The 12,967-nt window shown below is 36.7% G+C and overlaps 1 protein-coding gene across 2 annotated transcripts; it reads right to left on the bottom strand.

Moving 5' to 3' along the window:
• Window positions 1–3,996: 3,996 nt before the first annotated feature.
• Window positions 3,997–12,675, bottom strand: LOC127452116 (hemicentin-1-like). 2 transcript variants are annotated; one of them, XM_051717337.1, is made up of 5 exons: window positions 11,832–12,675; window positions 10,533–10,799; window positions 9,311–9,478; window positions 7,554–7,805; window positions 3,997–4,363 (listed from the first exon to the last, which is right to left on the bottom strand). In XM_051717337.1, exons 1-5 carry the CDS (start codon window positions 11,878–11,880, stop codon window positions 4,356–4,358), a joined length of 744 nt encoding a protein of 247 aa, XP_051573297.1. In that variant the 5' UTR covers window positions 11,881–12,675; the 3' UTR covers window positions 3,997–4,355. The 2 variants fall into 2 exon arrangements, with proteins under 2 accessions (XP_051573297.1, XP_051573296.1); XM_051717336.1 differs by having other exon boundaries at window positions 9,311–9,640; window positions 11,832–12,667.
• Between the last annotated feature and the right edge of the window lie 292 nt (window positions 12,676–12,967).

Genomic DNA, 12,967 nt, shown 5'->3' with positions numbered 1-12,967 from the left:
GTGGATCATTTATGTACAAGTTAAGCCCCGCACGTAGGCCGACATAACTGCTGAAACTGTAGGGTTCACCTTTCCCATTTTTTCACGGTGGCATAAAACTGACGGAGAACCTGGTTTAGGTCAATTTTGGTTATTGTTTTAAAATCAATAGCCAGATCTTTCTTGGCACACCAATTCTGAAAACAGCGAACAGACCACATAGTCTGTTTATCGGTCCCAGCTTCATTTCTTGACTTTTCCAGCTCAATTTCTCTCTCATTAATTTCAGAGTGTCTGCTTTGTTTTTTATCCTCTTTCTCTGTCCTGTCCATCTCTTTCCACCACTCATCCACGCTTAGACCACCCATTAAGTCAAAATTTACAACAAAATCTGTCATTTTGAAACAATTTCTTTGGCGCAGTAATACTGAATTGTTTTACAAAATCACAAACGGCAGTTGCGCAGTAATACTAATGTAATGCGGTCACAGGTATATGTTTGTTGAGTAATTTACAACGGCTTCGAACGCGGCTCAACCAATCAGAATCAAGGAACGGAACTATCCATTTTATAAAAATTTCTCTAGGTCACCGATTTCGGCACAACACCGGTCCCCTAATGGGGCTTTTCCACTGCACGGTACAGCTCAACTCGACTCGACTCTGCTCGCCTTTTGGGGGTTTTCCACTGTGGATTGTACCTGGTACCTGATACTTTTTTAGTACCACCTCGGTCGAGGTTCCAAGCGAGCCGAGCTGATACTAAATGTGACGTCAAAACCCTGCAGATCACTGATTGGTCAGAGAGAATCGTCACTACCAGCGTCACTGGATTTGCGAAACGGGACATCAACCCACTAGTTTTAAAGTTAGCAACAGCAACAGCAACATCATTTGTTCACAAGGCTTTCGAATTGTAAAAAGAAACGGCTGTGCGTAAAAACATGCTGTGGTCAATAAACGAGGTGCAGACGTTCCTCTCGTTAGCGACGAACGAAATGACGCGATACGAAAAAGTCCTTCAGGAAGTGTCTCAGCTGTTGGCCGCACACGGCTACCACCGGACCTACTAACAGTGTAGGGAAAAGTAAAAAAAAAACGTAAAAGTGACTACAGAAACATCAAGGACCACAACAGCCAGAGTGGTTCAAACAGAAGAAAGCGGAAGTGGTTCAACCAAATGGAAGCTATCTATGGCAATAGACTGGTGAGCAATGGGAGGGAGAGTGCCCTGGACTCGCCGTTGTTGGAGTCCACGATGGAGGATGGTAAGTTTTGTTACGTTAACTCTATATTCTGCTTGAAAGCTTCACTTTATTTAGTTGACCAGCTACTGGAAAGCTTGCTTCTAAAACAACCAGGCCAATTTAACTGTTACACTTGTATAAAATCACCATGCAACAACTGCTTTATGCAGCACAATGAGCTAGTAGCTAACAACTAGCGGTCGTGTTATTGTTTATGGTCAGTAACGTTTGTGTCTATGACGATCAGCCTATAATCCCACCCACGTTGAGGCGGCACTAAACTGCAGTGGACAAGCAAGCTTAGAAAAGTAAAGCGAGCAGAGTCAAGTCGAACTGTAAAGTGCAGTGGAAAAGTGCCATAAGATGCTGTCCTGCTCCGGAATCAGGCTTTTTTTTTATTTTATTTTATTTTTTATTTTTTTTATAATTCCCACCTGGAAAAAAAAACTGGAGAGAGAGAGAGAGAGAGAGAGAGAGAGAGAGAAACACGTTGTGTTATCACTCTAACATTGCAAAATATCTGATTGACCTTTGGTTGGTTTCAAAGTTTTGTTTGTACATTTCTTTAATAAAGCATTAACATCCATAGCACTTTCCACCACATGGAGCACAAGGAATAATTTGTATGAATTAGCCACCAACCCTGCGCCTGTAAATAGTTTATTTTTTGTTGGTCCTGTGCAATAGACGAATAACACGAATAACACTCTGTACCTTAAATAAATCTGAGGAATATCAATTTTGTTATTTAGATATTTATATTTTGAGGGAGTCCCGTGAGTCAATTCTTTCTCCCGCTCCCGCACACACCTCATCCTGCACAAACTCTGTTGCGCCGGGTCCCATTGATTCCGCGGCCAAAATTAGCTGATAGTAGCCTACCATAGGCTACGTGACCATGATTCATAGCTGGATACAGTGTTTTGCGGGACGTGCGCTTCTGTTTCCCCTGTTGTAAATTTGGTGTCGATGAGAGATGCTGTCTCCTCGTGTCTTGCATCTCGTTTATTTACAAATTTTTACAGTGCTGTGATTGTTGTTTATTGTTTGTCATTGCGCTTTAAACTACTCTGTTTGCCATGAAAATAACCTTTGGTGCTTACATGGCATTACTTTCCATCCATCCAAATTCCTGTATTTTTTTTTTTTTTTTGGTTGCTAACTGCATATTCAGTTATTATGCACTAAAATATTTACATGTAATTGCAATTAACACAGTTACAGAGGTATATAATAATTTGAGTTTTCACAGCAAAACAACCCCAAAAAAATGTAGCAAGCCACAGCAAATTCAGTCATTTTGTAATCCCAGTTAGCCAAATTACATGGCCATTTCATAACTGCACCGTAATTTGATGACCAAACTTTCGTCATGGCAATGTAACTGATTACGTTGTGACAATCGGAAAAGTGAAATTCCTGGATTCGTTGCCACAACTTAGATCGGTGCCGGTCTGTCATGACAACGTTGTGGATCAATAGTTGTTTGTTGGTAACTTTTGCTTTTAATAATTCTATGGGCGGACATGCAGTATTCTAACCTAATTTATGTCCTTATTTGCCCAACATCAATTAAGAACTGGCTCGCTGACTTTGGCAGCCATGACGGGGAACTCGGGCTTGGCGGCTACAGAAGGAGAGTTGGCATCCTCATCCACCCCTCCCACAGTAAATGGTGAACCACTAAGACACAGGGCAAAATCAATGTACTGTTCCAGAGTCCATTCTATTCCACCTGCAGGCATCTGGGAATAGTTGGCTCATTCAGTCCTGCATGGAAGAACAGCTGGAGGGTGATCTCTTCCAGATCCACCCGACAGTTCACAGAACTCTCACAAATTCTTCAATGGAACGGTTCCCTTGGCAGAGACAAATAAGTTGAACTGCTGGGCTCATAGTGGGTCGAGTATTCTGTAACATACCGGCAGGATGAAGACAAGAGCAGACTGAAACGAAATGGCTGGAGTGTGAACCCAATTGCAGTTTATTTGCGGTGATCGAGGCAGGAACATGAAACAGAATTACAACAAAACAATACTCAAAAAAGGGACTACAGCAAACAAGAGGGCTAAATACACTGACAAGGGAAACACATAACAAAGACAACCAACGACAAGACTAAACTAATTACAAGTTAACAAGACTACTTAAACATGAACCAATGAAAAGACAAGACTGATAATAAGTTAACAAGACAATAAACCAATGAGAACAAGACACATGAACAAGAGGGTACCAGGAAATCACATGACTAGACAAGGAAAACATAAGAGGCTTAACACCGCCTAGCGACCTCTAGTGACTTCTAGGGCAAATGTCCCAATTGTAACACCACCAGTTAACAGGGTCTGATGTGTCACTTCTCTTTTCCTCAAAGCTCTGAATCTCTGATGTGTAATTTCTCAAATAGTTTTGTTGCATGATCAGAACACTATCAGTTGTGTACTATACGTAATTATATTATAATAATTCTTGATAAATTATAATATTTCCACTTTAAAAATGTTTTTTTTTTAACTAACAGCATTTACTAACTTTGATCATTGTCTGGATAAATGCAATTTCTGTGTAAAAGTCTGAACATCAAGTCCTTTGCCCCTAATATGATACATAACACAACATACCAAAGAGTAAATAAAATGAGCTGAAAACTAAGCCATTCAAAATTAAACTCAATAAGAGGAAAAAACACCCAAGTAGCAGGTTATAACACCATAGCATAGGGCATTCAATTACACAAACATGCTTTATTGGACATAAAGTGTACTACTTTATTTTATATTTAAAATATTATTTTATTATTGGGTGAGTAAATATCTGTAAAAATACATTAAAATGTCAGAGTCATCACAATATGTCTTGGAACATACAAATACACAGTTAAAATAATCTTGTACACAATATTAATAGCACAAACTAGGAAAACTGATTTTACTCATGACAAATATTTAGGTTTGGCTCTCATATTTACCGAATCAAAACCCCTGAAAAAAGAGAGTCCCCTCAAATATAACATGCAAATGTAAGACATTCTACAGCCAAGCAAGATTTTGAACTCCCGTGTCCAGAAAGTCCTGAGCATACCATCTAGATCAATATGTCTTCGATTCGTTCTCACGGTTTCTGGACTTAAACACCTGTAAAAACAGACAGAATATTGTTTAATGGCACATTAGCATTAATTAAATGTTTGCAATGTTTGGTGTCTAATTATTGTGTGTGTGTGTGTGTGTGTGTGTGTGTGTGTGTGTGTGTGTGTGTGTGTGTGTATATATATATATATATATATAGAGAGAGAGAGAGAGAGAGAGAGAGAGAGATAAATAGATAGATAGTTAGATAGATACAGGGTTGGGAGGGTTACTTTTGAAATGTATTCCAACACAGATTACAGAATACATGCTGTAAAATGTAATTTGTAACGTATTTCGTTAGATTACTCAAGGTCAATAACGTATTCAAAATACTTTGGATTACTTCTTCAGCACTGGTAGATTTTTTCACTTGTTTTGACTATAAAAACTCTGCCAGTACAGTAAGACAAAATACACATGTTAAAAATACATTCTCTGAAAAACCTAAATATCTTATGCAGTGTTGTTGCTAAAACAAGATAAATCAAATTGATCTTGTTTTAAGGATATTTAGATATTTTTACAGGAAAACAGTACAAAAATTATTATCTAGAATATGATTTTTGCCCTAATATCAAAGGTCTTACTATTTTCTTGATAAAAAAATATGATCGTGCCTGGTAACGTGCTTGTAAAATGGCTAGAAATAGCATTTTAGCTTAGCATAAAGCTGACGATTTACACAAGGTTTATTTCTATTTCTTCTGCTCTAAACTTACTTCTCTGTCTGCTCATATGAATGTAACACATCATAAGAAAGTGTTTCACCGCTGTTCAAATGCACTTTGGATCGCATCATTTATATGTATATATGTTTTCCATCTGAAAGGACTAAATATTAAATGAAACAAATGGCAATAAAATGCAAAGTAATCTCTTCAGTAATCAAAATACTTTTTGAATGTAACTGTATTCTAATTACCAGTTATTTAAATTGTAACTGTAGTGGAATACAGTTATTTATATTTTGTATTTTAAATACGTATTCTCGTTACATGTATTCCGTTACTCCCCAACACTGTGTATATATATAGTATATTATTAGACTCAAAACACCAAACATTGCACAACAATGTTCAATGTACCAATGTAGTTTTAATAAAAAAACGTTACTTGACCACTATATTTACACACATATTTATGCAATTATCTAATCAGCCAACTGTGTGGCAGCAGTGTATAAAATCATGCATATATGGGTCAGGAGCTTCAGTTAATGTTCAAATCAACCGTCAGAATGGGGAAAAAAATGTCATCTCAGTGATTTGGACCGTGGCATGATTGTTGGTGCCAGATGGGCTGGTTTGAGTATTTCTGTAACTGCTGATCTCCTGGGATTTTCACGCACAACAGTCTCTAGAGTTTAAAAAAATCCAGTGAGCGGCAGTTCTGTGGACAGAAACACCTTGTTGATGAGAGAGGTCAACGGAGAATGGCCAGACTGGTTTGAGGTGACAGAAAGGCTACGGTAACTCAGATAGCCACTCTGTACAATTGTAGTGAACAGAATAGCATCTCAGAATGCACAACACGTCGAACCTTGAGGCAGATGGGCTAAAACAGCAGAAGACCACGTCAGGCACTTTATTAGGACCATAGTGTTTCTAATAAAGTGCTCAGTAAGTGTATATTTACAGTATATAACACAGCCTTTTATGTTTTTGTACACATCTCTAAATGTACATTCAAATTTGTGTGGCTCTATAAACTTGAAACATTTTTGTACAATATATACTTTGTGTCCAAAAGTATTTGTTTACTGTGTCATTGTAACCATTTTGCCATTTGTACTTGTTCACATCACACTTGCAAGTGTGATCTTTTGACACTTTCCACAAAAGGGCATTTCTTCCCAAAAATCTGTTGATTCTATGTAAAGTTCTACATTTATTCTATAACATTAAAATGCACTGTTAAGGAAATAATTGTGAAAAAGTGTATTGTCACAACTTGTTAAGGTATGATATGGCATTGTACTGCTCTGTGACAGGGATTTAATACCTTACAAGCTCACAGTCATGGCTTAGAAGCATATGAAGACATGTGAAGCATGTTTAACAGGCATTATAAAAAAAGTGATTATGGCCAGCTATTGCAACAACTTTCCATTACAGGAATTCCTGTTTGGCATCCTGTTTCTGTTTTATGATAACATTGCTGTCTTCAGTTGAGGAAGTGCAGACTTCCCGTCACTGCATTTGAAAGCAATGTTTTGCAATCTTGTGAGAGCATTGAAGAGTCAGTTTGCCAAACCCTGTATGTTTTTCTTTATTTTGTTGAACACAAAAGGAGATATTTTGAAGAATGTTCAAGCTGCTGTTTTACATACAATCAAAGTGGACAGTGATCCATTTGACTTGCATTTCACTTTCCAAGTCTTCTGAATTCATACAGCTTTGAAACAGGGTGAAATTTAAATTGGTATTCACAGACAATCTTCCCTTCTGCCAGAGTGCACAAATGTCCCTTGCATTCTGTATATTCAAATATAAAGTGTGATGATGTGCCACACCAGGTTTGATGTCATTGATGAAGTGCAAATAAGATTTGAGAGCAATAGCGGATGGGAAGAATTTAAATAAGTTTTGAATTAGACTTAAATAAGACTTTTGGTCTGGTCATCACACAAAGCTTTCACATTGTATTTTATTTTTTTTATTTTTTTTGTGGGTTATATATCCTTTTCAAGATGTGAAATCAGTTTACATCTTCTGAGATTTAATAAGAGATTTGTGGAAAGCCAGCCAAAGGAGTGTAATATCTGCTTTTAGGAGGATCTGTTAGTACAATCAGACTCCACGCACTGATTATGCATAATCTCATTGAATGGTTCTATAATGTTACTATGGATAAACTGGTGCAACTATTGGATCCATAATGTGAAATAATTATAATAGTCTTGTTTTGAGTTTTGCTTTTTTGTGCATCAAAATTACAATTTGTACCCTTTTTTTTCCTCATGCCATCTAATACATGTTTTCATCTTGATATGGACCATAGTTGGTCTAGCATTTCGAATATCTGATACCACCACATATCTCTGCAACCAAGCATAATTACAACAGTTCCAGTTTCCTCTAGTGCAAACACACAGCTAGACTATTTTTGACTTCAAAGAAGTCAAAGTCACATAGATCAAAAGCTTAAAAAAATGAAAGTGTTAAATCATGCTTACTGTTTTTACAGATCTCACCTTTGGATTTGTGCTTGATGACAAACTGTTTGCTCCTTTTCCCTAGAATATTGGATGCAGTGCATGTATAGACACCTGGGCCCAATAATGCAGCTTTCAAAACTGGCTGATTATCAACCTTCTCCTGAAGGTTTGATGAGCTCCAGGTATACACAGGAGGAGGGTTGCCGACTGCAATACAGTTCAGCCTCATGTCACCATCCTCACTGATTTCCAGTATCTCCTCCTCTGGACTGGGAAATTCAGGGGGGTCTGATAAAAAATAAAATAAAAAAATTAATAACTTCAACAAGCCTTCAAACAGAATCAAAAAACTGACTGGCTTACAATTTTTGAGAGTATAGGCAACCTGTTTTTTAACAGCCTGTCTGGAAACAAAGTCATGTTTACAAAGTACAAGGAGTGTTTTTGAGGATGAAATAATCACTGAATTTGCCCATTTTTGCAGGTTAAATCTTTTTATTCTGCTTTATTTTCTTAGTTTTTTCCAACACGATCACACAGGAAATTCACATACTGCGTCCGACTGTTCATGTACCCCAGGGGCAGACTGGGAAGAGAAATCAGCCCTGGATTTTACATATAACCGGCCCAAAAGTTGTTGAGCGGTTTCGGCATAACGCGGTAGTCCATTTCAGATTATTGCCACCCGGTCGACCCTGTTTTGCGGCCGACCAACCAGGAAATGCTGCTGATAGAGGGTTGCGTGTGCAATTCACTTCAAGACATGGGTTTTGGTCCTGTGGAAACCAGGAAGTAATCACATTCAAATAAACAACGTTAAGCATGATTCTGAGGTTGTAATTTTCCTCTAAAATTACATTTTTAGCCCACTGACTATTAGGTTTAGGGTTAATGTTTGGATTAGGGAGTAAGGTTAATAAGATATGTATTGGGCCATTTGACTGTATTACATAATTTACAACTAAAAATATAACTTGCTTTTGGCACCCCTCTGTGGATATTTCACCTCAACACCACTTCCAGCTTCAGCCACTCGGGGCAGTGATTTTGAATTTCGGTAAGCACAGACCGATTTAAGCAGCAGAACTTTCGACCTCCTGTTGCCGAATTCATAAGTTTGATTAGTCTATTATGTCTGTGAAATAGAAATACTTTTCATCTGTACTGTACTGCACTTAGAATATCTACACATTTGCCACTATTTCTTTGTGTTTTCTGTGCAACTGTTCCCAGAGATTCCCCACCATATATATTTTTTTTATATATAATTTTTTTTTTTTCCCCACGACAGTTTATTATTGTGGTATAATATATGTATAACTATGCACTGATAACTATCAAAAATAAAAAAATCAGACAACACAAGAAAACAGTGTTTACATTGGGTTTTTCCACTGGTTTTGACGTCAAAATTTAAATAGGCATGCTCAAACCATTTGTGCACACTGAATAAACCATTTTAGAATAAGGTTTTATCTTTAACAGTTTATGACCCTTCCTAAATAAAAGAACTCTGTTTAAGGCATTACATGTCCATACGCATAGAGGAGTTATTAAGCATAATCTGCATAAGATCATACACGTAAACAAACTCATTGTTCATCGCTTTACATGTCAGTTAGATGGCTCTTCCTGTCTTTAATGCCTGGTACTTGGCCAGTTTAAGCTTCAATGTGATCCAGACTGTTGCCGTTTAGTCAAAGGTCTGACTACACATGACTTATCAAGATCTTAACTTTGGTGGTAACAAAATGTTTGTACTGTAGCATTGGATATCGTTTTTATTCACTTACACTGAACAGCAATGCTAAGATCTTCAGACTGCACTGTAGGAGAAGGTTGAGGTCCTTCTGCTCCCAGTTCCAGCTCTGCTTCACACCTGTACTGAGCTCCATCATCAGCTCTGTTTGGGACAATCAGCAAGGTGGAGGACACCTGGACTGGTATAGCAGTTGATAACTCTGAAAATGAGTGATTGTAAACCTCATTTTGTCCTCTGTACCATCGTAAAACAAGGTACTGAACAGGTGCAACGTTCTGCACCTCACAAAGTAGCTGGTACTTTCTGCCTTCCACCAATGGGCTTGTGTGATTCAATCTTATGGAGACACTGTCTGGTTTCTCTGCAGGAAGATAATAGCAAATCTAAACAATGAAATGTAATAACCTGAAATATTTCAAAATTTCATGTACACTGAAAGCATTTCAAATTTTTTACTTAGCCTGCTGAAAAGAAACAGCTTGGGGCATTTTGAAGCAGCTTAAATTCCAAGATTGTCTTAATTTATAATTACAAGGTGGTTAAAGCTTGTTATTGTTGCAGATACACTAATTTGACCAACTGGTAACTGGCATGAAAGGAAATAGTTAACCCAAAAATAAACATTTTATTATTTACGCTCATGTTGATCCAAAAATTTAAGCCATTATTCACTGATAATCTGCTCCTTCGTCGGAGCTCTAAAAATCTCATTCACGCTTATTTTGAAATAAAATATGGTACCCTGAGACGTGTTATGCCAGGTTTGATGTGATACACATTAAAAGCCATTGGTTCTTTTTGTCACGTGGCAACAACAAAAGAGATCTGAAAGCTACAGCAATGGGGAAGATTATCAGCAAATAATGAATTAAATTTCAGTCTGTTCCTTAACAAAGCTGTCATATAGCTTCTGAAGACTTGGAATATAGCGCATGAGTTATATGAGGTACTTTTATGTTTTTTTTTTTTGTCTTTTTTTTTTTTTTTTGTCTTTTTTTAAACTTGGCAGTATAAATAAATATCCACTTTCCTTGTATGGAAAAGAGCAGCTCGGAAATTCTGCCTACAAGAAAATAAAATCGGGTTAAAATGACATTGGGGTAAGTAAATGATGGGTGAATAAGATGGAAGAGGTCATTTTAAGCTGGTCACTTGCTTTTTTTTCCTTTTCTTTTTCTTTTTTTTTTTTTTTTTTTTTTGCAGAAGGATGATAAATCACAACAGATCAATTTAATTCTAAGAAATGCACTTACTGTATAGAACAAGGTTTAGTTTTTCTTCACACTGCCTGGGTGCAGTGAAAAAAACACCATAGCAGATTGGCTCCTCAATCCAGTCAGTCAAACTGTCTACCTGCCATTGAACACTGAGGTCATGTTGAGTGTGTGAAGCTCCAATGATCGATTCCCATCCCAGCACACGCACTGGACGGGAGGCCACACAGCTAACCGACACCGGATCCCCAAATTTCACCACTACTCTGGACGGAGATATCTCCAGGAAACAACTGTCACCTAACACTGGACAATATGTGCATCATAATCAAAAATATAAAAATATAATCAATATTACACATACTAATTTTAATTCTGTATGCATACAACATTTAAATGTTAATGCACTGTATGAATGTTATTCAGTCTCATACAAAATGTAGGCCTAAACATTGTTATTAAATTAATGTGGCTCATTTCCCTTAAAGGGATAGTTCACCTAAAAATGAAAAGTTTGTTATTATTTACTTACCTTCATGTTGTTCCAAACCCATATGACTTTCTTTATTCCATTGGGGAAAAAACATGTTAGGCAGAATTACATCCTCTGTCTGTCACCATTCACTTAAATTATATGGAAAATGATGCAATGTAAGTGAATGGTGACTGAGACTTCCATACTTCCATATCCTTTTGTGTTACAACATCTTATGGAGTTTTGTGTTCCTTGCCACAGTCACCTTCAGCTTGCTCACAGGGGTTCTAAATACAATTATTATTTACTTATTTAATTTTTATACACAATTTACAATCATATTTAATCAAACTATACAACGATCACTGTGTATTTAATTGTGTATTTAATCAAAATACACAATAAGACATTATAGATATAACAGTTTAATTTTTTATTTTGTTAATGCATGATTTCCTGTAAAGCTGCTTTGAAACAATGTGTGTTGTGAAAAGCGCTATACAAATAAAAATGACGACTTAAAAGTCTTGTTTGGAACAGGATGAAGGTAAGTGAATGATGACAGAATTTTCATTTTGGATGAACTATCCCTGAACCTAAGCACTCTTAGGTTCAGAAACCACAGTTTATAAAGTGCACATGCTTAGTGACTGTTAAATATTTCTTAAAAATACAAGACCATACTAAGTACGTTTTTACAAACTGGCAAAAACTATAAAGAAATATTTAGTCAATTTTAATAGTATAATCCATGAACAGATATGCACTACACAGGTTTAAAAAATAAGATGTCATTATTTTACACTCTTAGCGCAACCCATAATACTATTAAACATTGTTATATGCACTCTGCAAAGACTTACCTATTCCAATAATGAACAAGCCAAGAAAACATAAGAGAATGTTTTTCATTTTGTTCAAAATGGTTGAAATCTGCTTTAGTCCAGGCACAGAGGCAAAAGGAATTCCGTCTCGGTCCTGCTTGGCAACTAGAACAGTGAACTGTGGCTGCTAACAAAAGCCTTCCCTTGTATTGAAGGGCCTGGAGGGGGGATTGAAATACTGGGCCTCATTAGAATCAGCTCTCCCTCTTCTTGCACATTAATGTCTCATTCAAGTGTGCATCTTTTTATTAAATCAACTGAGTCTAGTGTACTAAAGATGGAAATGGATTTGATTTTCAATGAAAGATTAGAAAATTAGAACATCTCTCTAGAACATTTATCTGGAATTTTCTCTTTTCCTGATCTTATTAGCTACTAATTTATCTTTTAAGTTACCAATTTTTTTTTTTTCATTTGCATAAAATAGTTTGGTCTCAGTGGATCGAAATGTTTGCTCATATGCATTAGCAATACAGAATATCATATAGCTGTTTTAATTCTGTTAATCTATTGTCACATCTAAACATACATATACTTTATCATTCATTTTAATCAGTTGTTAACAATCATTTTTTTTGAGTAGCTTACTGCTTAATCCTATTAAGTGAATTTAACTAATGTTTCTATTCATGGTCAAGCTTCACTGCAGCAAGGTTGCTATGCCAACACTTTGTGCTCAATCACATTTTTGGCAGACTGAAGTCCCACAGTTTACTGTGTTCAACTTAGAAGCACATCAAAAGCGTAAGATGTACCGTAATATTTATGTGTTCTTCAAAAGTCCAGATGTTTTCTACACATTGACTTTGTATTACAATCACACAATGCAGTTCTTCCTTACATCATCCCACAGTGACTAGGACAAATTACAGAATTAGGATTGATGTTGCTATCCAGATGCTGGTTTAGAGATTTAAACAAATTTGTTTACGAATATAAACAAAAATGCCTGTCAGGTCGAAAACAGAACTACATTTTTATATTGTCTGAGAAAATGTGAGTGGTGCTTGCCCATAGGAAAGTTGCTGCTGTCATATTAGCACTGGTGTAGCCATAGGTGGGCCTGGGTGTGCCGGTACCAACCACTGGCATTCAAGCCCACCCAATCATTGTCT

This window comes from Myxocyprinus asiaticus, chromosome 14 (assembly GCF_019703515.2).
Source record: "Myxocyprinus asiaticus isolate MX2 ecotype Aquarium Trade chromosome 14, UBuf_Myxa_2, whole genome shotgun sequence".
NCBI classification, from domain to species: domain Eukaryota; kingdom Metazoa; phylum Chordata; class Actinopteri; order Cypriniformes; family Catostomidae; genus Myxocyprinus; species Myxocyprinus asiaticus.
This window is presented reverse-complemented; position numbering and strand designations above follow the sequence as displayed.